General features: G+C 49.5%; 3 protein-coding genes across 3 annotated transcripts; all 3 read right to left on the minus strand.

The window, feature by feature from the left end:
• Positions 1-470: 470 nt before the first annotated feature.
• On the minus strand, positions 471-1,670 carry L3040_003024 (uncharacterized protein; the record flags this gene model as incomplete). The annotated part of the gene is made up of 2 exons (XM_007296491.1): positions 471-552; positions 625-1,670. 2 exons carry the CDS (start codon positions 1,668-1,670, stop codon positions 471-473), a joined length of 1,128 nt encoding a protein of 375 aa, XP_007296553.1.
• An 832-nt stretch (positions 1,671-2,502) lies between these two features.
• Positions 2,503-7,016, minus strand: L3040_003025 (uncharacterized protein; the record flags this gene model as incomplete). Its single annotated transcript, XM_066154298.1, has 15 exons — positions 2,503-2,784; positions 2,831-3,075; positions 3,127-3,370; positions 3,600-3,999; positions 4,052-4,222; positions 4,273-4,464; positions 4,521-4,878; positions 4,927-5,115; positions 5,166-5,208; positions 5,259-5,743; positions 5,793-5,904; positions 5,979-6,518; positions 6,590-6,658; positions 6,736-6,912; positions 6,981-7,016. 15 exons carry the CDS (start codon positions 7,014-7,016, stop codon positions 2,503-2,505), a joined length of 3,543 nt encoding a protein of 1,180 aa, XP_066012275.1.
• A 4,265-nt stretch (positions 7,017-11,281) lies between these two features.
• L3040_003026 (uncharacterized protein) lies at positions 11,282-15,999 on the minus strand (the record flags this gene model as incomplete). The annotated part of the gene is made up of 4 exons (XM_066154299.1): positions 11,282-13,564; positions 13,633-14,743; positions 14,903-15,614; positions 15,744-15,999. 4 exons carry the CDS (start codon positions 15,997-15,999, stop codon positions 11,282-11,284), a joined length of 4,362 nt encoding a protein of 1,453 aa, XP_066012276.1.
• Positions 16,000-24,159: the final 8,160 nt, after the last annotated feature.

Here is a 24,159-nt window from a genome sequence, read left to right on the forward strand (position 1 = left end):
GATTATGACCTGCCGATTCCATCTGTGAGGCGGGACGAGGAGATGAGGATACGTCGGCGACGGTGAGAAGAAGGGAGGAAAGGTGAGAAAGGTGAGAGGAGTAGAAGGGAGGGAGAGTTGAGGTGAGTGGAGGAGAGGGGAGGAGAGGGGAGGAGAGGGGAGGGAGAAGAAAAGCAAAGGGACGAGAGAAAAGAGGAGGGCAGGGGAGCAAAAGATGAAAGGAGAGGAGAAGAAAAGAGAAGAGCTGGAGAGGACAAGAACAAGAAGTGAAAAAAGCAATAATGGTAGCTATTGCTGACGCTTCGATAAAACAGTAACCTCAAGAGCCATGTGGAAAAGACTTGAATTTAATACTTGTATACGTGCGCGTTTGGTATACCGCACAACCCCCCCGTTCCGCTCCATCTCAGACCATCTTATGAATCACCATTTCAGCCAGCACGCACAGGAGCGAAGCAAAATAACAGAATTTACTGGCCGCCTCTGCCCGCACCCCGTCCAGCTCCCGCGCCACCAGCACCGGCACCGCCACCACCCATCATGTTGCGGGCCCTGTCCTCAGTCAGTTCTCGTACACGACCACCAGAATCCAGCCAAGGAGGGGCCAAGGAACAGAAAACTTACATCTCAGCAATACTGGGATCCTGCATCAGACTCGCCAGATCCGGCATTCCCCCTCCTCCACCCTCTCTGCCGGAACCAGCCCCCCCACCTGGCGCACCACCAGCTCCAAACTGGCTGGCCATATCCCTAAGCCGAGGATTGCTCATCAGGTTTTCCATCATACCCGGGTTGCTCATCAGGTTCTGCGCCATACTCGCAAACATCGGATTACTCATGATGGAACTCAGATCCGGCATTCCGCCCCCAGCGCCGCCCGCACCACCACCACCAAACATACCCGCCAGCGCAGACAGGTCTGGCATGCCACCGGCTCCACCAGCACCACCACCTGGCATGCCGCGCTCAGCCACCTCAGCGTCGGAGTCGTCATCACCACCCGCCTCGAGCTCAGCAACGCGCTTCTTAGCCGTCTCGAACCCCTTCTTCATGGCGTCGCTGCCGCCTGAACCCTCCTCCTCGATGCCCCGCCCGTAGGCCTCCATGCTGCCCTTCGCATCGCCGAGCGCGAACCGTGCCAGCCCCAGTCTGCTCCAGGCCTTTGTATATTTCGGGTCTGCGGCCACGGCAGCTTCGGCGTCCGCGCGGGCGCTCTCGTGGTCCTTAGAGGCAGAGTACGCGGCTGCGCGGTTGGAGAGGAAGATGGGGTTGCCGGGGATCAGGGCGAGCGCTTTTCCGTACAACTCGATGGCCTTATGGTAGTCCTTCTTGGCCATTGCTGCGTTGCCCTGGCTCTTGAGCGACTCTGCCTCTTTCTTTTGCGCTTCCGTGGGCTCCTTCGACGCGGCAGCGGGGCTAGCGGTTGAGGTGGCAGCAGCAGCGGCAGCCGGCGCCTTGGACTTCAGCTTCTCATACACGCTGTAGATTTGCAGCAGCGTCTGCGAATCTTTGGGCGTAGCGTCTGTAGGGTCGACCTTGAAAGACTCGGCGATACATGACTGGGCTACCTCGACGGACTCGCGGTCTTCGTCTGTCAGGGTGCCGTCAGTGAGAGAGGTGTTTAGGAAGTCGATGATGGAGAGCGCGAGGCGCTGTTTGGTAGTTGCCATGATAATCTCAGGCTTGAGGGCGGGGATGATTTGGTTGTGGTTGTGAGCGTGGAAATGGTGGGGTGGGATATCGGGAAAAAGTGGAATCAGGAAATCATGGAAGGTGCTCGCAACAAAGTCGGTAGTCGGGATGATATCAGCGTCTAGCTAGTGGCGGCAGTTTTTCATTTAACCGTGCGCTAATGAGCAAGCGTTCGGCTAATCTTCGGCTCCCTTAAGCGGGCGTTTATTCTAGGGAAAGGATGAACATCTTCGAGTGCGCATCACTGACGTTTAAAGACCACCACCGACTTTCAAAAAAATCGATTTTCACGGAATTTTCCTTCATATCCTTAAAAAGGAAATCTAATTGGACCTCTTTAGTGAACAAGATCTACAGCTTTTTCACAGGCAAGAGCATGATAATAAGAGCCGGGTGAAGAAATGATGACCATCAATGATTAACTACCTGTCGGATAACAACATATCCATAATATCCTCCAGAGAGAATTGCCTCAAAACTACAACCCACAGCCCTTGACCAACTATGCCTACCTTTGATACATTTAACAATGCTGCCTCTTCTCCCTTATTCGTACATCACAGGCTGACAAGTCCATATCCCATTACCCCCACCACCCCCACCCCCCCCCCCCACGTTTGTACGCACCATGCGAATCGAGAACAGATATTCGAACATAAGAGGTAGGTATGAATGCAGCCAACAATGATGCGGTTGGTTACAGGTGAGGTTTCGTGAGAGCAGCTCCCAAGTCAGAGCGTCCCGAAAAAAAGTGGTGCAAGGGCAACAATAGAGCGCAGGAAAATATGCGCTATGAAAAGGCAGAGTCGCTCAAATAGCCGATTTTCCTTCAAACACAGGCATAACAAAGGAGACCTTGGAAGCCCTAGCACCGGCAACAGCGCCAGCAGCCGGAGAAGGAAGAGGTGGAGCGGGATGAGAATGACCGGCATCGTCATTCGAAGTTCCAGAAGAAGCTCCGTTCGATCCACTTGCAGAGGCAACAGATACACTGCGATTCTTCAGTCTCCAGTGTCGGTTGCGTCGTGCACGGGGTCTTCGGATGGCTTGCTGGCCAGGTGGATCACTTGGAGCGGAGACTCGACGACGTTGCTGTCCATCGTTAGAATCAAGCAGGACCCGGGATCGGAGGCCATACCATTGCCGCAGTTTGCTGCAACAAGGGCTGCCCTTCCCCCGAACCGGTCAAGTCCGAATCCTGCTGACCATCAAGGGTATGGCTCAGGCGAGTGGTCGACTGGGAGCCGGCCGGCTCGCTCTTCGTATGTTGCCTACGATTGGTGCGAGCACGCTTTGGAAGTGGAGCTTCGACCGTCTCGACCTCTTCGACATAGTTGTAGGTGCTATCTAGGTGGGAATCTTCGGCGGTTGAGTCGTTTCCATCTGTGGGCAGGTCAGCATGGAGCAGCCAATCGAATCGGTCGAGGAATATACCCATGCCACCATGTCTCGCAGCTCTCTTTCCAGCCTTCCTCGTCAAACTGGAAACCTTCTTCTCCTCCTTCGTGGCCACCTTCTCTTCCCTTTTCGCCCCCTTCCCTAGCTTCTTCACATCCATTCCCTGTGACTTCTGTGACTTGGCGGCTTCCTTGATGCCGGCTTTGGAAATGGGAGTTGGTGGCAGGGGCTTGCTATGAATTGGGAAAAACTCGGGTGCATCAGGCTTTAACGTGGAGCTCTTTGACTGGTTAGACAACATCATATATGATCAAGAGAAAGAGCACGCAAGCACAACCACTGCGTTTGCCATGCATATCACTTCCACATTGTGGCGGTTCGATGAGGCAGTGATTCCAGAGCAGAAGGGATAAAAATCAAAGCGTAAATTCTATAGCAGACTTGCTATTCAATTCTGCTTTGAGAGTTCCACGTTCGGAGATGGCCGAAAAGGCTGATCAAGCACTCACCTCACGCTTGCGCCCGTCCTCGGCCCGCTTTCCGGTATCTGATTTCCTCCCATCAGCTGAATCCTTAGGGTTGTCAGTATCTAATTTCTTCCCATCAGCTGACTCCTTCGGATTGTCGTTTTCACGCGTATCATTGCCATGGTGCGTTTTCTTCAAGGCCTTGGCCAGCTCAACCTTCCTTACACTTGGGGTGAGGTCGTTGATGATGGCGTTCTCGTACTTCTTTGGACTTCGAGATCTGGTACGCTCGTTTATAGGCTTCACGAAGATTTGCTTTGACCAGAGATCATGGTATTTCCCCTGGGATTGGATGAGTTCCTCATGAGAGCCCTGTTCCACGATTTTACCGTTCATGACAACCAAGATAAGATCAGCTTTCATGATCGTCGACAAACGATGGCTACTAGAAATTTAGCACAAGACAAGTTCAAGAGGGGTCTGACGCTGCCTACGCGACGATAAAAGTGGTTCGGCCATGGCACAGAGTCTTGAAGCCTTCCTGAATCAATTGCTCGGTCTCGGTATCGACTGCACTGGTCGCTTCGTCGAGCAAGATTATTTCAGGCTGTTTGAGGATGGCTCGAGCAATAGCCACCCGTTGCTTCTCGCCTCCAGAGAGTTTGCTAGGAGGGACATCAGCCGTGACTCCTGGGGATGGAATGAGAGAGCTTACACGCCACGATCGCCGACTTTGGAGTTGTAGCCATCTGGAAATTTCAAGATCTTGTCATGAACAGCAGCTGCTTTGCAGGCCTCGTGCACCTCTTGATCGGTTGCGGAAAGTCTTGCGTAGCGGATGTTGTTCATGATGGAATCATTGAATAGCATTGGGTCTTGGGGCACCACGCCGATCTTTCGTCGAAGACTGTGACACAGAATTAGCCGGGATCAGTATCAGCTGCTCGGTGCTAGTCATCATACCTGTCAAGAGTGACCTGGCGAATGTCTTGGTCGTCAATCAAAATGGATCCAGATTTGACATCGTAAAATCGATCAATCAGCTTGAGGATAGTCGACTTCCCTCCACCAGTCTCCCCGACCAAAGCCACCGTTTTACCAGAAGCCACCACGAAGCTGACGTCGGTCAAGGTTGGCTTGCGCTCATCGTAGGCAAATGAAACATTTTCAAACTTGATCACACCCTTTCCAAGCTCCAGGGGCTTAGCATCTGGCACATCAACAATTGTCGGCTCAGTCTGAAATAGCTCCAAAAGTCGCTCAGACTCCATCAGACTGCGTGAGATCTGCTTGTACATATTTCCGAAGAACGACAATGGGCCTAACAAATGTTAGCCTCCGACATCACGTGAGATCTGCCACAACCCACTAATTAGCTGGCCCCAGTAGATGATCAACGTGGTAAATTTTCCAACGGATTGATCCTGGTAAGCGACTTGGTAGACGCCAAGCAACAGAGCTCCCAGTAAGCCAATTACCAGGATAGCGGATTGGGCGGCACTAATGGTCTGAGACGTCATGGCATAATTTCGCATGGACTTCATGTGATCCTTGACAGCTGCGGAAGTCAGCTTGGAATCCGTGGCTCCAGATGGGGTGGTATCCTACCATCAGAATAACGACGTTGCTCATAAGGTATCATATTGAAGAGCTATGATGATGTTAGCTAGAGTTGATCATGGGTAGGGCAGATGGACCTACACTCGCAGTATTCCAGCCATCCAATGACTGTTGTCCGACACTCCACTCCTTTCGGACAATCGTGATGTAGTCGCGCCGACACTCCGCTTTCCGGGAGTACATCTTGGTAGTGACATAGAGATACGATATCACAGTTGAGACCATGATAAGGCCCATGTAGGGACCGAACAAGGCCCAGAGGTAGGCAAAGGCGACTGCAAGGTCAATGAACATCGGGACGACCTGGAAGCAGACAATTTCTAGCAGTTCAGTGACCGATCTACCTCCGTGAATAGCTTGCGTAAGATCCGAACTGGACTTGCTATCATGGAAATCCGAGGATAGACTCATCAAATGAGCATGTGAGGCAGTACTCAAAGCATCGTAGGAATACTGTTCTAGCGGCAACCAGAGCCAGTATCTGAGCGAGCCGATGCATGCCTCACCACTGATGAACCGGAGCAGAGCGTAGATGGTAACCGGAAGCCAGATCCGGGAAGTGTGGTCTGTAATCGTTAGTGGGAAATTATTCCGGTGCGCGACCAGTAATATTACCTCCGCCTGAAAAGTTAGTCAAGCTATCAATCATGATACCCATTTGGTTTGGAACGAGCACGTTGAGGGCATTGGTCGCCAAGAGGCAGCCACCCACGAGAACAGCTCTGAGCTGCATACGTTTGTCATGGTAAGGCCAAAGATAGGGGAAGAAGATCTGCCTGCGGTTAGCCTTATGTAACCAACCACCGTGACAATTTTTGATAAGCCAACCGTAAAGCCCTTGGCGTATGTGAACCAGTTCCCATCCTTCTCCAAGCGCTTGTCAATTTTCATCTGTGCCTCTCGTTCACGCTCAAAATATGAATCTTCGCTTGTATCGCTGCGGTTGTCGGCGGTATCTGAGTCTTGGGATTCGGCCTCCTCGTTCGTGCCGTACCCGTTTCCGCGCAGAGTAGCTCCGCTGGCCGGATTCTTTCCCTTCTTATCCAACAAAGACTGGCGCTCAACATCGCTATCCTCGTAACGCTTCTTGTCATTTCGTAGCTCAAAGTACGTCGCTGGCAGGATCATAAAGCCGCAAATTCTTGAGATTTGATTGACCAGAATGACGAAACCAAAGAATTCGAAGGGAGGGTTAAAGAGGTTTGGGGCAACAACGAGGAATAGCTCCACGGTAAGACCGATGAACCAAGTGCCGTAGTAGGGGTACCAGACGGGGAATTTGCTGTCGGTCAGGGCGAGACATTGGACACCAAAGGCAATAGTTGATGCCATGACATAGATCTGTGCAGTAGTGCTTTAGTCAGCCTGCTGCTATACTACTCAGCCACCTTCCCAACGGTACCATAACCTACCACCTGATGCTGAACAGGGTATTTGCCATTGATGAAGATCTGCAGAGCGAGAACGAAGGCTTCCAGAAGCTGTACACCATTTCTGTCAGTTTTATGTCCAGACCGTAGTCTGACTTGCAGAGGGTCTGACTTGCAGAGGGTCTTACGTAGCTGAGCGTGACAGCGGATACCAAGGCAAGCAAGACATCGCGGCAAACACGTTGATCTCGGGCTCGAAGCTTTCTTGTCTGGAGTGTGCAGACGGTGGCGGAGAGGGCGGCGAGGAAGTAAAAGGTGACCAGAGCCGGATAGGCGTAGTGGATAGCCGTGATGACGGTCTGCAGCTGTTGACTGTCAGCATTGGGCCGGAGTACAGAAGTCGCCTGCCTCGAAAGAGAAGGGGAGATCTTACCCAATCCGGAATTCCTGGTTCCATCATCGTCCACATCTTTGCTGTGGTGGTTGGGGCTCAAGATGCCAGACCATCAGCTGCGAGGGAGAAGTCGGAATAGCTGCCAGCGTAGAAGTGTCAGAAGTGGTGGAGGGGAAGAAGGGAAAGGAACCGAGGGAGGAAGATAGATGCTGGTCGTGATGGGTGGAGAGCTGTGGTGGGAGAGGAGGAAGGTGAGGTGGGCTGGAGTGAAGTGAAGTGAAATGAAGTGAAGTGAGATGTAGTTGTAAAGCGAGGTCAGGTGACTAGAAGATGATGGAGGTGGAAGGAATGAACGGGAAAGTCTATAAAGGGAAATGGACCAAGAACAAGCGAGCGGGCGGGTCGACCAAGCAGGTCACATGAGATGGCTCTTCAAGCTAGGTAGGGAGCGATTCACTTGAGGAGGCATCGCAAACAAAGGAAATTCTCAACCTCTCAGCCTCATCACCAACCAACGAACCAACGAACGAAGGGAACCAACAAAATTAACGAAATAAACGAAACCAACAACGAAACCAACGGAATCAATGAGCCAAAGCACACAGCGGATCCGACGCCAACCCTTTTCCCAACGGCTGATCACCGACTCCCAAACGTGGTCAGACGGGGGAGAGACAACAACAAGAACAATAATAAAACCAGTTCAACCAGCAAGATAGAAGAAGGGAAGGCATCGGGAAGAAAGAGTAACAGATAAAGATTAGGTACCTGGAAAGAATGATTCGGTGGGTGAGTGAGTGAGTGAGCGGGTGAGTGAGTACTCCGGATCCTCTGAAACGCGATGACTGATCAGTTAGTTAATGGGGTCGACGAGCTGGACCTTCGCTCTCCTCTCTATTGTATGCCCGAGACCAGATGCGATGCTGCAAGTACCACAGTCGGCTTGGGCTGTCAGCTGCCTAAGATGATGATATCCCTCTGGATCTGTTGTGTCGTGTTGCACAGGCAGGCTCTGTCGTATTTTGGTGGGACAGCTCTCATGCTCATGCTCAAGCTCAGCATTAGCATCACGAAGCTGAAGAAGGATCGAGCGTGAAGGAAGGGTAGGTGGAAGTTCCAGAGAGAAGAGAGGAGAGAGAGAGAGAGAGAGAGAGAGACGCCAAAAGGTAGACATGGGAGGGAGGAGCTATGTAAGTGTGTTTATATCCCTATATGTATGTAGGTGTACGTGTAGGTGTATGTAATATGTATATGTATTGCCATGTGATGAGAATCATACCCTACCTACTACCTACCTACACTGACCTGACCTTAGCCTAACGTTAACGGCCCTGCAGTAAGACAGATTGATAGATTAATCGATGGCTGGGCAGAGTGCAAAGAAGAGAAAGTGGAGTTCTAGAAGGAAGACATCGACAGCCACAGGCCCAAAAGACTAATGTTGACGTTGAGATCGATGTCATTGTATCGGTGTCGGTAACGGTAACGGTAACGGTAGCGGTGTCGGTGTCGGTGTGTCGGTGTCGGTGCGTCGGTGTCGGTATCGATGCCAAGCTTTCTCGGTGCCAAGCTGAGCTAAACCGATCAAGGCCTAAGGCCCAAGCCCGACTTTCCAATCTTTTCTTTCGCTTCTCTTCTCGTTCAACCTTCATTTCTCCTTCATACTCATTTTTACTCAACTCATCACTCTCATCCCATCCTATCTATCTATCTTATCCTATCTCATCACATCACATCCCATTCTATCCTTCTATCATCTCCATCCTCTCCCTCCTATCCCTATCCAGATCCATATCCACATCCATATCCATATCCAAATCCATATCAATATCCATATCCATATCCATGACCAGAGACCAGACCAGATCTCGGCTGCGGTGCGATGCCCTGCCCTGCCCTGCCCTGCGGTGCTCTGCTCTGCTCTTCTCCTCCATCCATTTCCATCGCGATGCATGAATGCATGCATGCATGCATCCTGACGTGAGTAAGGGAGTACCACCACCGTTGGTTTTGGTGTTCCGTTCCTGCAGCTCCATGATACATACATATATTCCTGGAGCCGGACTTCTCTCCGACTGGACTCCGCTTCGGCACCTGCCTGTGGTGCCGCGAGAAAAACATGGAGAAACCATTCCAAACGTGGCCGTCGGTCAGATTCAGCCATTCCCGCATGGCACCGCGATACGGCATGGCAGAGCCAGCTGCGTCCAGACTACTATGGTGGCGAGGGCCGGCATGTATACGGACGATACAGCCCGTCAAGATGCATAACCCCCCGATCCCAGCCATGGATGGAACAGCATCGTATACTCTTTCCTCACCTAGTATCGTCATTGTTTTCGTCGTCATCGTTGGTCGTCGTCGTAGTCGTCATCCTCGTCGTTGCCGCTAATGGTGGACCGGAAACCACTGCCGCAGCTGCCGACAGCGTCTCTGTACCCACCCCCACCCAGCCATCTAGCTAAACCGGTGCAGATCACACCTCACATTGCACAGGCTGACCAGCCATCGCCGCGGTAAAGTGCTCCGTCTCGGTCTCGGTCTTGGTCTCCTCTTTGGCGGGCGTGCCTCCTCCAATTGCACCGGTCGCCGTGCCCAACATCTATCTGCACATGGAACGAATTAGCGCACACCTCTGCATGATCTGACTATTGACAACGTATATGCTTGTCGCCTATTTTAATAGGTAAAAATAAATCTGTCTGCCTACAACACCTGTGTCACCAAGATAGGCATCACTCATGGTACTTACCGACATGGCGTGTGGCGTACTCGGTACGGGCCTGTTTTCCACCAGCGTGCATGCTATTATATTAGCTTTGCTCGTTTAGGTAGTATCCACGTGTTCTACCGCGACTGTTTATTCTTTGCTGCTTTTTCTTTGATTGGTTGATTGGCAATAGTGTTTTCTATAAAGGGTCTCAACAAAGCTTTTGCCTTGTGCACCTGGATTTATTGCTGTGGCAAAACACGCTACAATTCGAGCTCATACCATATCCAGTCTCCTATGTTAGCCTTGGTGCCGGCTCCAACAGCCGCTGGGGTATATGAACTGTCCATTGGTGATAGAATTGTCCAATTGAATTGAGTGTCTTCGAAACTGCGCTTATAGTCCGTAACAGATTCACCAGAGCTCACTTACTACGCCGCCAGTAGACAGCGTGAAGCAGAATTACTTCTTGTCTTGTCCCGGTGCTATATTAAAGATCTGGACTATCAAGCCGAACTCATCGTTCACTCAGAGGGATAGGCTCTTTACCAACTCAGCTCGAGTCTCACCACCTCCCCCATAAATAAAACTGCTCGGCATGATAATCCAGCCCTAGCTTCGTCGATACACGCAGCTCCCGACCCAACACATTCAGTCTAGCCATTTGCCTCGATAACTACAATTAGGGCCTGGAAATATTTATTCGTGAGCCCAGATTCCTCCTCGCTTACAGAAGTAGAGAGCCTGGATGCGCCATCTCATGTTATCAGCACGCTGAGGCACAGCAGAAAACACAATTTCAGACTACCGCATACCTCCCTCCATCTCCCTTCTTTGTAGTGCATTGGAAGAGTCTTCAAATTTTAGGGAGATCGCCATATCTAACACTTAACATCACCTCTCATTCTGCCTCCTCCGCATGGTGGTTCGCGGCTTAGGATAGATACATGTGGAGAAGTACGAATCCAGATCCTAAACAAAAGAAATACTTGACAACCACAATCTGGCCGCTCGGGTGGATATTCACAGTTTCAAGAGATCTGTAATGCATCAGCCGATTAACGACCTCGCAGCTACCCACCACTTAGTCCATTGAATCAATCTCCAATAGAGGGTATACGAATCTACGCCATGAAGATTTTCACTTGCCGGGAATGTCATATCCTCGAATGGATTTCACGTACGTTCAATGCCCAAGATAAGGTAGACTTTTCCCGGGTACCATCTCAGCTCGCTTACTGACAAAGAGTAGGCAGCTTGGATTTCCCTTGAGCTGTTTGATTCTTCGGGTCGCCGAGACATCTGCGTATGGAAAGAGAAATCTTTTGCGCGTACAACTATGAGCCTGATACAGTATCCGCCCACTGGAGACGACTCTCATCCAAGATTATTATCCTCACTCGTAAACGACATTCATACAATTGCCATAGTGCCGAATCGGAGTATTCGGCTCGGCCAAGTAAGCATATCCATCATCTGTACAGCGAATCACTATACCTCCATCGGGAAGACAATTATCAGACAGTTTTCTTTAATTTTGGGCCGCTACTCGGCATAGCTTCAGATGCGCATCTAGAATTGAGCGCCGCACCAGAAAGAGGGAGCTGCTATCTACAAGCCATTATCCTGCTCACAATGCATCAAAAGCGCCCTTAATATTGCTCGCAAAGTCAGTCCCAAAGGCAGGCCCCTGCGGCTTCCGCGAGTCCGGGTGGACGATTGGCACAGGTCGACGTGTTCGACCTCCCGCACCCAGACCCGTGCCGGCATCTTGGGAGAACGAACCAGGAGCCGGGTGGTTGGATTGGGCACCGGAACCAAAGCTGAGGAATTGGGTGTAGTTGGGTCCTGCGGAACCAGCTTGGCTGACCGGGCCTCCGCCAGCGCTAATGAGCAACTGATTATAGTCGGTTTCTCGCTGGACCAGTTGCTGCTGTTGGTGCTGCATGCCGTAGCTCGCACCGCTGCCCAAGATACTGGGGTAGTGGCCTCGGTCGTCCTGAGTTTGGAAGTCTTGGTTTGGACCTTGGCCTCGGCCACCACCACCGAGCGTGTTGGCATAGCGGCTGCTGCTACCTTGCCAGTCAACAGGTTGCCAATTCTGACCAGCCTGTTGGAGTTGACGGCGGCTGGCCGCGGTTGGGGTCATCATGTGCGGTGTTTGGTGGCCAGCCATGGAGCGGCTCGAATAGCCGGGTTGGTTGCTGGAATGGTTGCTGAAATGGCGGCTGCCAATGGTCAGGTTTCCGTAAGGCGTGTTCTGGTCGGAGTATGGCTGGTTGTTGCCCGCATCCATCGAAGTCCAAGCGAAGTCGCCGTGCTGGGACGCAGCATAGAAACTCGATTGTTGGTGCTGATCGTGGCCGCCCGTGCCCGAGCCACCCATCATCATTGCGTTACCGCCCATCGTCAACTGGCCGTAGCTGGGGTTGGTTCTGCTGTAGACGCTGGTACCGCCGCCATATGCGGAAGGGGCGTTGTAGCGGCCTCCACTCATCATGCTTCCGCTCATGTTGCCGCCCATGTTGCCACCCATGTCGCCACCCATGTTGCCGCCGCCCATGTTGCCGCCCATGTTGCCGCCACCCATGTTGCCACCCATGTTGCCGCCCATGTTGCCACCCATGTTGCCGCCCATGTTGCCACCCATGTTGCCGCCCATGTTGCCACCCATGTTGCCGCCCATGTTGCCGCCTATGTTGCCGCCCATGTTGCCGCCGCCCATGTTGCCGCCCATGTTGCCGCCGCTCATGTTGCCACCCATGTTGCCGCCCATGTTGCCGCCCATGTTGCCGCCGCCCATGTTGCCGCCCATGTTTCCGCCCATATTTCCGCCCATATTGACGCCCATGTTGCCGCCCATTTGACTACCCATATGACCAAAGCCTTGCTGAGAATGACCAGGCTGTGAGTACTCGTAACCCTGTGTATTCAAGGGACCAAACGAAGAAGGAGCGGGCATGTTCGGACCCATCATACCAATATGCTCCTGACCGCTCATACCAGATTCCGCGTACGAACCCATCTGGATCTGCCTATCAGAAGACAAAGTACGATCATAAAGCATGGCCTGGTCACCAAACACCTTCTTGTCCGTCTCTTTCGGAGCATTGCGGTTCTCGATCTCCTTCAGGTACACAGCGTCATAGAATCCGGCGCCGGGCGTCACAGTCTTGATAGGTCGACTAGCTGCATCAGCGAAGCTCGTCAGCGAGGCGAATATTTTGTCGGCGGCGGCGCGCTCGCTGGAGAATGAGGTCGAGAGGCCACTGCTGTTGTACTGCATTCCACCATTGGGACCGACGTTTGCGCTCAGCTTGTCGTACACGTTGGTTCCTTGGGCGGTAGGTACCGCAAGGAAAGTGGGGTATGAGCTAGTGTGACTAGAAGACTGATTGCCAGCGCTGGCAGAGGCTTGGTTCTTGGGGTGACCGGAGGCGGAATAGAGAAGGTTGCGGATTTGTGGCTTGCTCAGATTGTCATCGACGGCCTTGTACTTTCCCTTGTTGACGGAAGCGCTCTGACCTGGATACTTGGTAGTTGCCGAGTCGGCGCGAGGTGGAGTTGGTGGCTGGTCGACACGCGGGGCAAAGATTGAATCATCATCGTCCTCGAACCCCTTGATGCGATCCTGTTCCTCCTTGTACCTTAAGAGGTGAGGTGGGAGAACGAGATTTGCACGTCGCTCCTCCTCCTGAAGGGCTATTGCCTCGCGAAGCTCCTCGGCGTCGAACTCTCTGTATGGGACCATTCCTACCGGCACCAAATTTTTTTGAGTCTCATCGACCTTCTCGGTATCCTCATAGCCGGTCCCTTTCTTCGTCTCCCAAGGCTGACACGCCGGTCCGTCGTAAGGAATGTGCGACAAGTCTACCAACTTGTGTACCGCCTTGCGATTCTCGAGCACCTTGCCCTGTACGGTCGTTAGTATGCTGTTACTCCGAACTAAGCACAAGAGAGGAAGGGTCGAATGATACTGACTTTCAGATTCTCCTCGCCGGCATTCTGGTGGATCCCCCAATTACGCTTTGGGTCGAATGGAGCGCTTTTATCATAGCCGCCCTCCCGTCTCCACGGGGATCCCGCGTTCGGAGCATCATTTCCCTTGTTAGTCATGATGTAATCAGCCTTCAACTTGCCCTGAACGGTCTTCATGAGCTCCTCCGATATCTCCAGCGCCTTTTCCTCGAGACCAATATTCTTGAGGTGAGCTACGGCCTCCGCCATTCGTTCATCAAATGTCTTCGCAGCAGCCTGCGGAGCAGTGGGCGGGGTGAACATGCCAGAGCTAGCCATTGTTCGCGGAGGTACTTGCAAGTTGCGGGTGTTGGTGTTGTGGTTGGGATTTTCCATGCTGTCGTTGGCGTTGCTTTGCGAAGATGAGATCGGAAGAGGAGTTGTTGACTCGGTGATTTCCAAGGTGAGCTTGCTCTTGATAATTTGGTCATCGGCTGTGTGGCCAACCACAGGCGAGAACGCCGATGCCGACGACGGCACGTCGAGACCCGCCGAGAAGCGAACGGGTGGACCAAACGCGAACTCGGGACTCTCTTTGCTCTGCGGGATGGTGGTTTGGGGCACCCGGGGCACTCCTGGGGCACTGTTACTGCCGTTGGAAGATCCGGAGTAGACGGGCCCGTAGTTTGCGATGTTTTGATACCTAGATCGCGATCCTGATTCTCGATCTCGTGCTAATATTGCTGCAGTATGTCCGCCTTGGAGAGCTGCAGTGCCCGAAGGGCCGCTGGAGTTCAGCTGTGCGTCTTCGGGGCGTCTCTTGCCGCCTCGGTACGCTGAGACACCAGTACCCATGGATTTACGCTCGCTTTTTCTCATCGCCCGCGGAGCCGTAGGGGTCCACGGGCTTATCCCTGCCTTGCGGAGGGTAGCGTTCTGCTCCTGGATCACGCGGAGGACTTCCTGGCGGTTTTGGGCTTCGACTTCTTCAGCTGGCACAGCTGTTCCTACCTCAATGGCTCGGTAGCCGTCGCTTCTGGAGAGCTTGTGGTTTGGGGAGGGATCTGGACCAGCAATTAATGCGTATTTATTACTGTTCTTCTCTTCCTGGTACTGCCGAGCAGCTTCTTCGCGCCTATACGGCACAGATCTTGCTGTCAGTTTGCTTTTCATTCAACGTTTCAGGAGCAAGTAAGATAGTTCAAGGCACTTCTTGGAGCCACTTGCAATTCTTGGAGCAAGTGGCTCCGAGACAGCACAGAAGCGGGAAGAAGGTGCTGGGAGGGTTACATACCAAACAGGTCCCCGCAGTTTTACCCTACCATGTTCCATGGTAGATGTTAAACGTCTATGTCCCCTCGGAGTAGGTGCCGGGGCAGATCCAGGTAGTCCACCTGGAAGACGCCCAGCGACCGAATTGACAGACTGGATCCCAGCACCAAAGCTTCCCACCGGGGAGGCCGATTTATCAATCGAACCTGGCTTTCCTCCATGGCCAATATGTCGAAACTTCAAGAACAGATGCCCGCCAGCCACTAAGTCACCTCTCTCGGGGAAGTTCGATATCAACAACTTTTCTACCGTCGTGACTTTGACAGCCGTCAAGGCATGACCAATATTCCCGTGCAGATTATCAGCGAGTATTTTGCGGCATAGCGCGATCCAGTACTGTTCCATGTCCTGGCCAATGTTGCCACTGTCGTTAACCTCGTTCCAGGCCACCCAGCAGGTACCAGACTCGACGTCATCCGAAGAGAAGGGGATCCCGCCTTGTAGCTTCCCCTCGATCTTGGGTAGCAGGCTCATCAGGTTTGGCTCCGCATAAAACTTAACGTGGATCCCGTGCACGAGGTAGTGCTTTCTAGGGGTTAAATCACGCTGTGGGTTCGTGTTTAGGAGCTTCTGGAGAGCGATGATCATTTCCTTAAGGTTCGTGATCATGGTGACGACTGTGCTGTGGATTGGGGGCATGAAGTTCCTGCCCGGGCTATAGAACAGTACCGGGACTGTAGGTTGAGGATAAGTCAGTAAGTGTTCCCATATCTATATTATATCTGAAGAGGAGCAGGAGTCTGTGAATCTTGGGTCCAAGCGATCATCTGACAGGAAAGGCAATCCCTAGTTACTGCACATACCTCGTGCCGTGGCCGACATGGGCAAGAAGAGCTGAGACGTGTTGGCCTTTACCAACCGTCGCGCAGCTAGATACTGGTTCTGGAATGGCGTCATCGGCTTTGCGCGTCCCGATTCCTCTTTATCCAATGCTACTTCATCCTCATCCGCGGAGTAGATGTCCGGATACTCCAGATCATATTCAGCACGGGGAGGGGACTCTCTAGGGCGATTTTGCATATGGGAGATCGGGGGCGTGGGCTTTGATGATTCCGCCATGATCTTTGTAAATCCAAGCAGCAGCACTGCGTGCGATGAGTTGCTAGATGGGAATTGAGTAGCAATGGGTTGTGTGGTGATGGTAGGGGTGGTTGAGGAGATCGGAAACTGAAAGGAGGAAGGAAAATTGAGATCGAGTTGTGTCGTTGTGTCGGCGCGGCTCTCGTCTTTAAAAAGAAAATTGGGATGGTGGTTGTTATTGACGCGCTAGAAGGTGCTCGCTCGGCTATCCCTTTTGGGTTTAGCCGGTGGACGCGGTGATATGATATTGTGTAGTATAGTGTAGTTGGTAGGAAGAGGGCGCTGGGGAAGCTCTTCTACTTTCTACTGTCTACTGTCTACCGTCTACCGTCTACCGTCTACCGTCTACCGTCTACCGTCTACCGTCTACCGTCTACCGATAGAAGGAGAGGGATAGTATAGGAGAGTATATAATAGGCAGGAAGGTACAGAAATTTTATCGTGAGAGCATACAAAGTAGATAAGTAAGTAAGTAAGTAATATTGGTTGGAATCACAGATGCAGACTTGGGAATACATATACCGGTATACATTTATTGCTTCGGCACGAGAAGACATACATACTTGGAGGAGAGGGAGAGGGAGGGAGAACTGATGAGTAGCGGAAAATGGTTACTCAGAAGGGCCGAGCTGACTTGATTGGATAAAGAGAGAGAGACAGAGAGAGAGGTGGGGATTCTTTTTGAATGATTGATTGATTGATTGATTGATTGATTCTGTCGGCGGCAATGCTTGGAGCTCAGGGACATGAATAACGAGCTGCCCACCGAAAGGAAAGAAAGAAAGGGGCGAAGTGAAAGAAAGGTGTGAAATTTTTAATTTTTCTTCATTGATCGTATCATATCATTACAGTCAGTTACTATCTACTTCCTTGGGATTGAACTGATTGATTAATTGATTACATGCGCTGATTGTTGTTGTTTTTTATAGATCTCTTGTATATTCCTATAATTCTATAAATCTATATCTCTAGCCTTTTGATGTGATAATATTGATGGGTGCTGTCCTATTGATGTTGATAATTTCTTTTGTAAAGGGGGGGGAGGGGGCTTTTGGGGTTTGGGGTTTGGGGTTTGCTACGCGTAATTTAGGGGAGAGGGAGCGCGCTTTTGATCGAGATGCTTCTGATTAAGTGAGGAGAGGGGGGGAGGAAGGAGGGACGGGGGGAGGAGAAGATGGGGGTGGGGGCGGGATGGTTTTTAGTTTGGTTATGATTGTTTTGATGGTTATGGTTGTTGTTGTTGTTGCGAGTTTCTTTTTTGAGGGAGGGATTTCGAGGGAGGATAGTGGATATTGGGTTGATCTGGGGGGAGGATCTGGATTAGGAGACAGCGGGTTTGGGGGAGGGGGGAATATGGAGATTAAGGAGGAGGAATTGGACTGGATTGGACTGGAGTGCAGGCGAGAGGGCGGGGAGGTAAGTTAAACAAAGGAAGGAAGGAAGGAAGGAAGGAAAGCTGCTGAATGGGCGGATGCTGGAGGCTGGAGATTGGAGGGAGATTAAGGAAGAGAATGGAATAGGATGGAGCGGCTTTGGGATTAATAAGAAGGCTATACAAATCGTTCAGGGGCGGAAGAAGACGGTGAGTGGGTATTTACGGGTTGTTGGGAGAAGGCGAAGGGAAGAAGTTAGGAGTAGAAGACCGATGTTTTTTTTCACGTTGCTTGCGGCTAAACTTAGGATCTTTATCAAGAGAGGAGTTCCGATGAGTGCTTGTAGGACTTTTGCTTTGGCCGAGGCAAGATAGAGTAAAGGGAAAGGCTGGGCTGGAGGAGAGCGGCGGAGAAGATGATTTGGTTAGTTTGTGTCATAGATGCCGTTGGGTTTTTGGAGGATTTCCTTGAGAACCTTGTGGATTCTTTAATTGCTTTTGTTGAAGAGATATCCCTGTGAATACGGTAGGTAGTAGATAGTATCGCTATTGTGCCTGATTAACAGGGATTTTTTGAATATCATCCAGTGCCGTAAGAGGTATATGTATGTACTTTGCACGTTTTGGATAAATATGAGTGAAGTGTATTTATTCCTATTTTGGTATTTTACTACACGCGATATGATTTGGTCCAGCTCAGGTCGCGAAGATACGATCTATTTCTTCCATCTAGTGGTAAGCGGCCCGGTACTTGAAGAGGCATGTTGCTTTCTAATGCACATTGCAAGGAGCCTCGATTGGCTTATTCAAGGGGTATTGAGAAGAAGTCTAGGCCTTTGAGCAAACGCACAGCAAAAGACAGGTAAGCGTTCAGGCTATTTGAGTATACCTCGACCCGAATACTAGCAATAAGATACAATAGATCTCAACCAGCGAAGCTGCGTACTCGTAGTAGTGTATTCACTCAAATCAACTACACTATCTCAATAATGTTCGATATACAGTCGAGGTAGATTTATATACCAATCCCCTTCCGACCCTCGCTCTTGAATAAGCACAGCCTCATAAATAACTATGAGCATTCTATGCTTGCGCTAGACTTGCCGACTATGTAACCCGTATAAGTATTTTATTCCTGTTTTCCTGCGATTATTTACTCTGAAATAACTCTTTACCTATGATATTAATTCGCTTCAAGCCTGGGAAGAAAAATGTAGAGGTGGAATTGCTAATCGGAATGACTGCAGTGGATCAAGGGTCCGATATCACCTTGATGTCACCCAGCCTGCAAAGAAACTGAACCTGAAGGTGAAGAAATTAGCCTCAGTCAACTAGCAGACAAAGAAGTCCAGAAGCTGGAAATTTTTATCATGGTGGAAATTGGATTGGAAGGAAATTGGAGACAGGTTGATGTTCTCATCAGAGAGGCATCGGAGATGCAAGACACAGAACTGAGTCTACTACTGGGCCTAACATGGATGAACATGGTGGATGCCAGGCTTTAAATCCTCGCTGGGAGACTGAATATTGGTGGGAACGCGCCTGGTCCTCATATAAAGGATTTGTAGTGCTGTGCCAAGATCTTCTCGAGTCCCCTAAAAGGGAAGTGGGGGTGTCGGTATCACAGGTACCGAATGAGAAGTACGAATATTCTGGTGGTTCCAAGTGTATTCGTGAAGCCCAAAGAGGCTCAGCTATACTAGCTAAGTGAGAGCTATATGCTGGTGTCAAGGCCGGCTACCTAGTGTAGCCACGTGACCTTGGATGCCCATGCCCTATATTCCCACAGGGGGTAAACAAGCTAAGCGAGCGCGGGGGCAAAAAATCTCTATCGATGACAGCAGCGACATAAGAAACAGAATAACCGGCTTGACAGTAAGCCCTAGCATAATAAACAAGTATCTGGGCTTGCTACCTGACGATAAGGCTCTTGCCTTCGAATCAAATGGCTCTGAAACCAAGACACTGGCTATCAATGTTGATTACCCAGTAAGCATCGGTAGGTAAATTTAGTATGAACAAATGATTGACTTGCTGGTACACCTGATGTTTGTTGTTAATTTGTTTTATTTATTAACCCTTAGCGGGTTATCTACATGAGTGGCATTTAAACATTACTATCCTACATATGATATGCTGGCACTACAGCAATCAGATATTGTGCTTGGCGTTGGTGGAGGCACGTGACTAACAGCCCGGGCCCAAAAAATATTAAATAGAGAGTTTATAAGTGAATGTTAGAGCCTTGGCGAATCGATTCGATTGACATTATTATTGAGTGCGAACCTCGTTTGAAGCATTACTTAAATCATAAAGTCTATAGTAAAGATCTTTACGACCGCAATTACCGTCCTTTGTTTTTATAATCAGTTAGTTAGTTCGTTAGTTTGCCCTTGACTCTAAGATCAAGGTGAGTAGTTGAGGGCAAATATTGGCCTTGATTTGATTGCTAGCTGACTTGTTTCATTCGTTATGATAGTTATATTCCAGTTAGATTAAGGTTTGGATGCCGGAAAAAGGTCAGGGCGGGGTGCAAGAAAATATCTTCACATAATTTTGATTAGCTCTTATCGATCTAAATTGAGAAAGAGCGGTAAGTCGATCCAAGTGCGCTCGCTTACTTTAGCACGTCGCCGTACGCGCCATAACAATACAGACCTGATTCATTTACATTCGGAAGAATTTATCGAGTACTTCTCTCGAATCAATATCAAAAAATTCAAAGGAGCGTGCAATATAAGCGAAGCCAAATTCCAGCAAGAGATGGAGGACTGGGTGTCGGTAAGCAATAGCCGTAATACGTTCACACGCTTCCTTTTTCATTACAGTAGTCAACAACGGAGGTGCCAATATACTGACCCGGACAAGAATCGTTTACGAGTTCATATACTTACTTGCGAGAGAGGTCCCAGGGCGGCAGGCTCCACCCGTCACCCGCCCGACGTTTATAAATACAACACCAACAATAACAACAACAACAACAACAACAGCAGCAGCAATAATGACCCTTTTCCAAGGCGTGATTCGTGCTTTATATCTATGTTTGTTAGCCGGTACGAAATAAGGCGTACAATCTTCATATGTTTAGAATAGCACCGAACAAAAAAGTATCTACAATACGTGTTCTCTGCTTATGCACCACGACATATATTGGTGACGGCCGCGCCCATAGTCGAAGCAATGATTGGAACTTATCCTTGAAGCAGAGCAGATTCGAGCTGCCGTAAAACTACTGTAGTTTTTCTTGTACCTCCAGCTCCGACAATAGGGAAGATACTTACAGTAATTCTCCTCGCTACTATTGATTCTTTGAGTCAACATTTACTTTGCTAAACTTTAATTTGTTTATCTTAGCCTCCCAAACCAAGAATCTTGGCTCCTAAAATTTCGCGGAACCTTTCGCCCTTTGTTTTATTTCTAAACTCAGGGTCAGATGAACCAAGTAGGGTGGTTTTCAGCAGTGCAAGGCAAGATACCAGGACGGAAGGTGTTACGGTCCTGGCTGCCTGGTTGGTTTGTGCTTTGTCATCGGAGGTCATGTGACGCGGCCGCTCCCGCAGCCGCCTCTCACATATATCCTCAGACCTGTATTGTAGTAGTTCTTAGTTCTTTCCTTCCTCGTCTTTCTTTCTCATTACCAAGCGTACAGATTGGTAGCTACTACAAGACTACCTCTTCTCAGCCGTAACAGAAGAAGTCATGTAAAGCATTTACCACCGCGAGCTCATCGACGACCACCATCCCGTGCCATATCATGATTCCATAGTAATGCAGAAACTCACAGCCTCCGATTTTACAAGCAAAATCGCAGGAACTTTTGAGGTAGTAGAGAAAGGGAATAGAAGAGAGAATGTTTAATCGGAACCAGGCCGATCTACTACAATGACTGAGGAGCAAGAGCCTACAGAAATCAGGCTAGAAACATGTAGAAACTGAAAAAGACTGGACTAATCAATTTAAAGCCAGTAAATATGTAAAATCATGTAATCAGAAAATATATAAGTCATTCCATGGCGAACACCGATGATAGATCAAAAATTGCGCTACCTTCGAAGCCGGCGATATCTCGACAGTAAGAAGCTACTCAGAGCCATAAAGACCGACAGCAATATAATTAATGATAGTAAAGCTATACTTTTCCCGTGCAATAAAGGAGATGAAATATATTATCACAGTCGGATTATTGCTGAAAGTTGCCCAGCGGCCAGCTGGTCTTTTACTGCTTGGGAATCCGCGGATCTTGAACAGCTCGCGAACTCTACACCATTGTGCAGATCACCGTAGCGCGAAGAGAAACATGTCATCTCGCCATCTTGGGGAGTTTTTTTTCCTTTTGCGAGCGCCACTGGTATTTAAGCACCTATGGTAGCCTGTTTAGTCCAAGGTCGCGACTGCTAACAAATCAACAGCCCATCTACCTTTGCATAATCAAAATCAGGCTTGGGTAACCGTTACATTCAGGGAGGTGTGTATAAAACATATTTTTACGAGTGCAAGAACTCTACCGACATCCTCCGGGTCAGATGCGCACTTTCCAGTGCCACTGATACGTTCACTGCTATAGTCAGGAATTTCTCAACCCTTTCTCAGCTCAGCTGAGCTATCAGCGACGTAGTATTATCTAAGAGGAGAAGTGGTAAATAATATGCGATTATATTTCGGAAGAATTATATAATGTTTTCCTTCTGCTGCTACTGCTGCTGCTGCTGTCACTGCAGTAAAAAATTCAATTTCCACTGATGCTAAAAGTCCACAGCCGACAACAGTATTCTCCATATCTTACTCTTAAGGCTCTATATCTCGAGCATATACTTTAACTTATAGCAGTCTGACCTTTGGTAGCAATATATCCAAACCTTGAATATCGAATTCCTCCTCGGCTTTCTTACCACTTGATTGACGTGGCAAGGTCACTCCGTTTGCCCTTCGAGGACCTCTTGGTTGGTGTAGCTAAAACCCTCCTTGTAATTAGAATTACACTCCATGATATGATCCCCATCGTTCTACCCTTGAGTGTGGTGGATGAAGCGGACCTTAATGCGTGGCTTCTTCGAATTGAGCATCTCGGCTGCTTTATTTATAACGGGATTCGAGGTGGCTTCGAAGCTATCCGTCGTTCTTCACCCAAGACCTACAGCGTTCTTCACCCGATGCGGTGATACAATTCGTAGTGTCATTCCACAGACACTCGGAGCCAAGGAAACCCCTCTATCAGGTCATATTTCATACAATGGCGCAGACTCTGGAAAAGCCCACTAGCTTTCAAAAACCACCCTGCATCATAGCTCCAGTATGAGGCCTCCTCCAATATTGAGCCAAGAAATTGCCTCGTGAGTTATTACTTGCTCGGTTTCAATTGTTGGATTGACCGAAGTGATTCCAACAGACGTCAGCCTATAAAGCCACCCCCATATCCTGATATAGGAGCTCGTGGAATGGTAATTATTTGCTAATCGACTTTGGGTTTTGGACGATTGAATACCCAGAATCTTAAATCCTCCAAACCCCTTGACAACCAAGCGCCAGCACCAACTAAACCCGGTCCCCGATTTCTCAGGCGACTTTAGGGAAGTCTCTAGAGCCATGATTTAAGGAGTAGTGTGCAACGAATGATATTCGGTGATAGCACTGAGGTGATTGACAGCCAACAGATTTTGAGAGGACTTTAAAAATCGAAAACCTGGACGTCTGTATATATCGATTTAGCTATTCGGCGATTGTATCTTGGTACCATCACGTGGAAATGTAGAAAACGAAGTTCGATGGCAGCTCCAAGTTCGTGTCGTTTTAGAATTTGAGATCGTGATAACCCCAAGTGAGGCATTCTCCTCGCATTATTTCAAATACTACCTCCTGGAGTTTCTGACTGAATGCCGTTTTCGTCTTCGGGATTGCCCTTCAAATGATATTTACTGCCTTCTCGACCATGCTAGTAGACCTTGAAAACGCCCGAAGGGAGTTCATCCATAGTACTCCTCGTTCTCGTACAAGCTCCCGGACTATATCGTCAAAGTGACTCCTTAGATCTATGCAAATTCTCGCAGAAACAGTTTTCAAACTTCAAACCACTTACTCCAAGCTCAAATTCGGACACGCAGGTACTTAGATATATACCTTGAGAAGTAGACGACGACAAGGAGTAGGTATTTACATGCGTCTGGAACTCCAGGGAGAAATTCACAGAAGTCTGCAACAAGAAGTTCCGTGGGCACAGACAGCCGCTACCCTTGTCCCGGAAAGGCAAGAGCGAGATCAATGGAGACATCCTCTTGCATCAAACTATCTAATTACAGCGAGATATATAATAGCTTCAAAATAATCGGGAGCTTTTATACAGTGATTTTGTCTGGATTTCATCGCTGCAATTGACTTTCTGGCTTACTGACTGGGTCTTGGATAATTCCACTATTCCTTGCCAGCAAAGATGAGAACGAGATTCAAGATTGGAAGTAGTCATCACCTTTAGAAGGACTGACAGTACAGTGGATGAATAGATGAAGTAGCCACACCGGAATTTGATTTGCTCGCATATACACGAACCTTTCATCTGGAATTATGAAGTTATAGAATTGTATATCACATCTTCCATTTTGTATTCCTGGCCACTTTATGACGCCGGCTCTTCATCAGACGACTAGATACAAAATGCTAGTATGACCTTCTACGAGACTTCAATTACAGTAGGCAACATTCAACACTCGAAAATTACAAGAGAACAAGGTAATCCAAAGCATTTTCCCAGTCGACAGGGAGAAAATCATTCTCGA

Source organism: Drepanopeziza brunnea (genome assembly GCF_022702325.1).
Source record: "Drepanopeziza brunnea f. sp. 'multigermtubi' strain 214-2 chromosome Unknown ctg4, whole genome shotgun sequence".
In the NCBI taxonomy this organism is placed as follows: Eukaryota; Fungi; Ascomycota; class Leotiomycetes; order Helotiales; family Drepanopezizaceae; genus Drepanopeziza; species Drepanopeziza brunnea.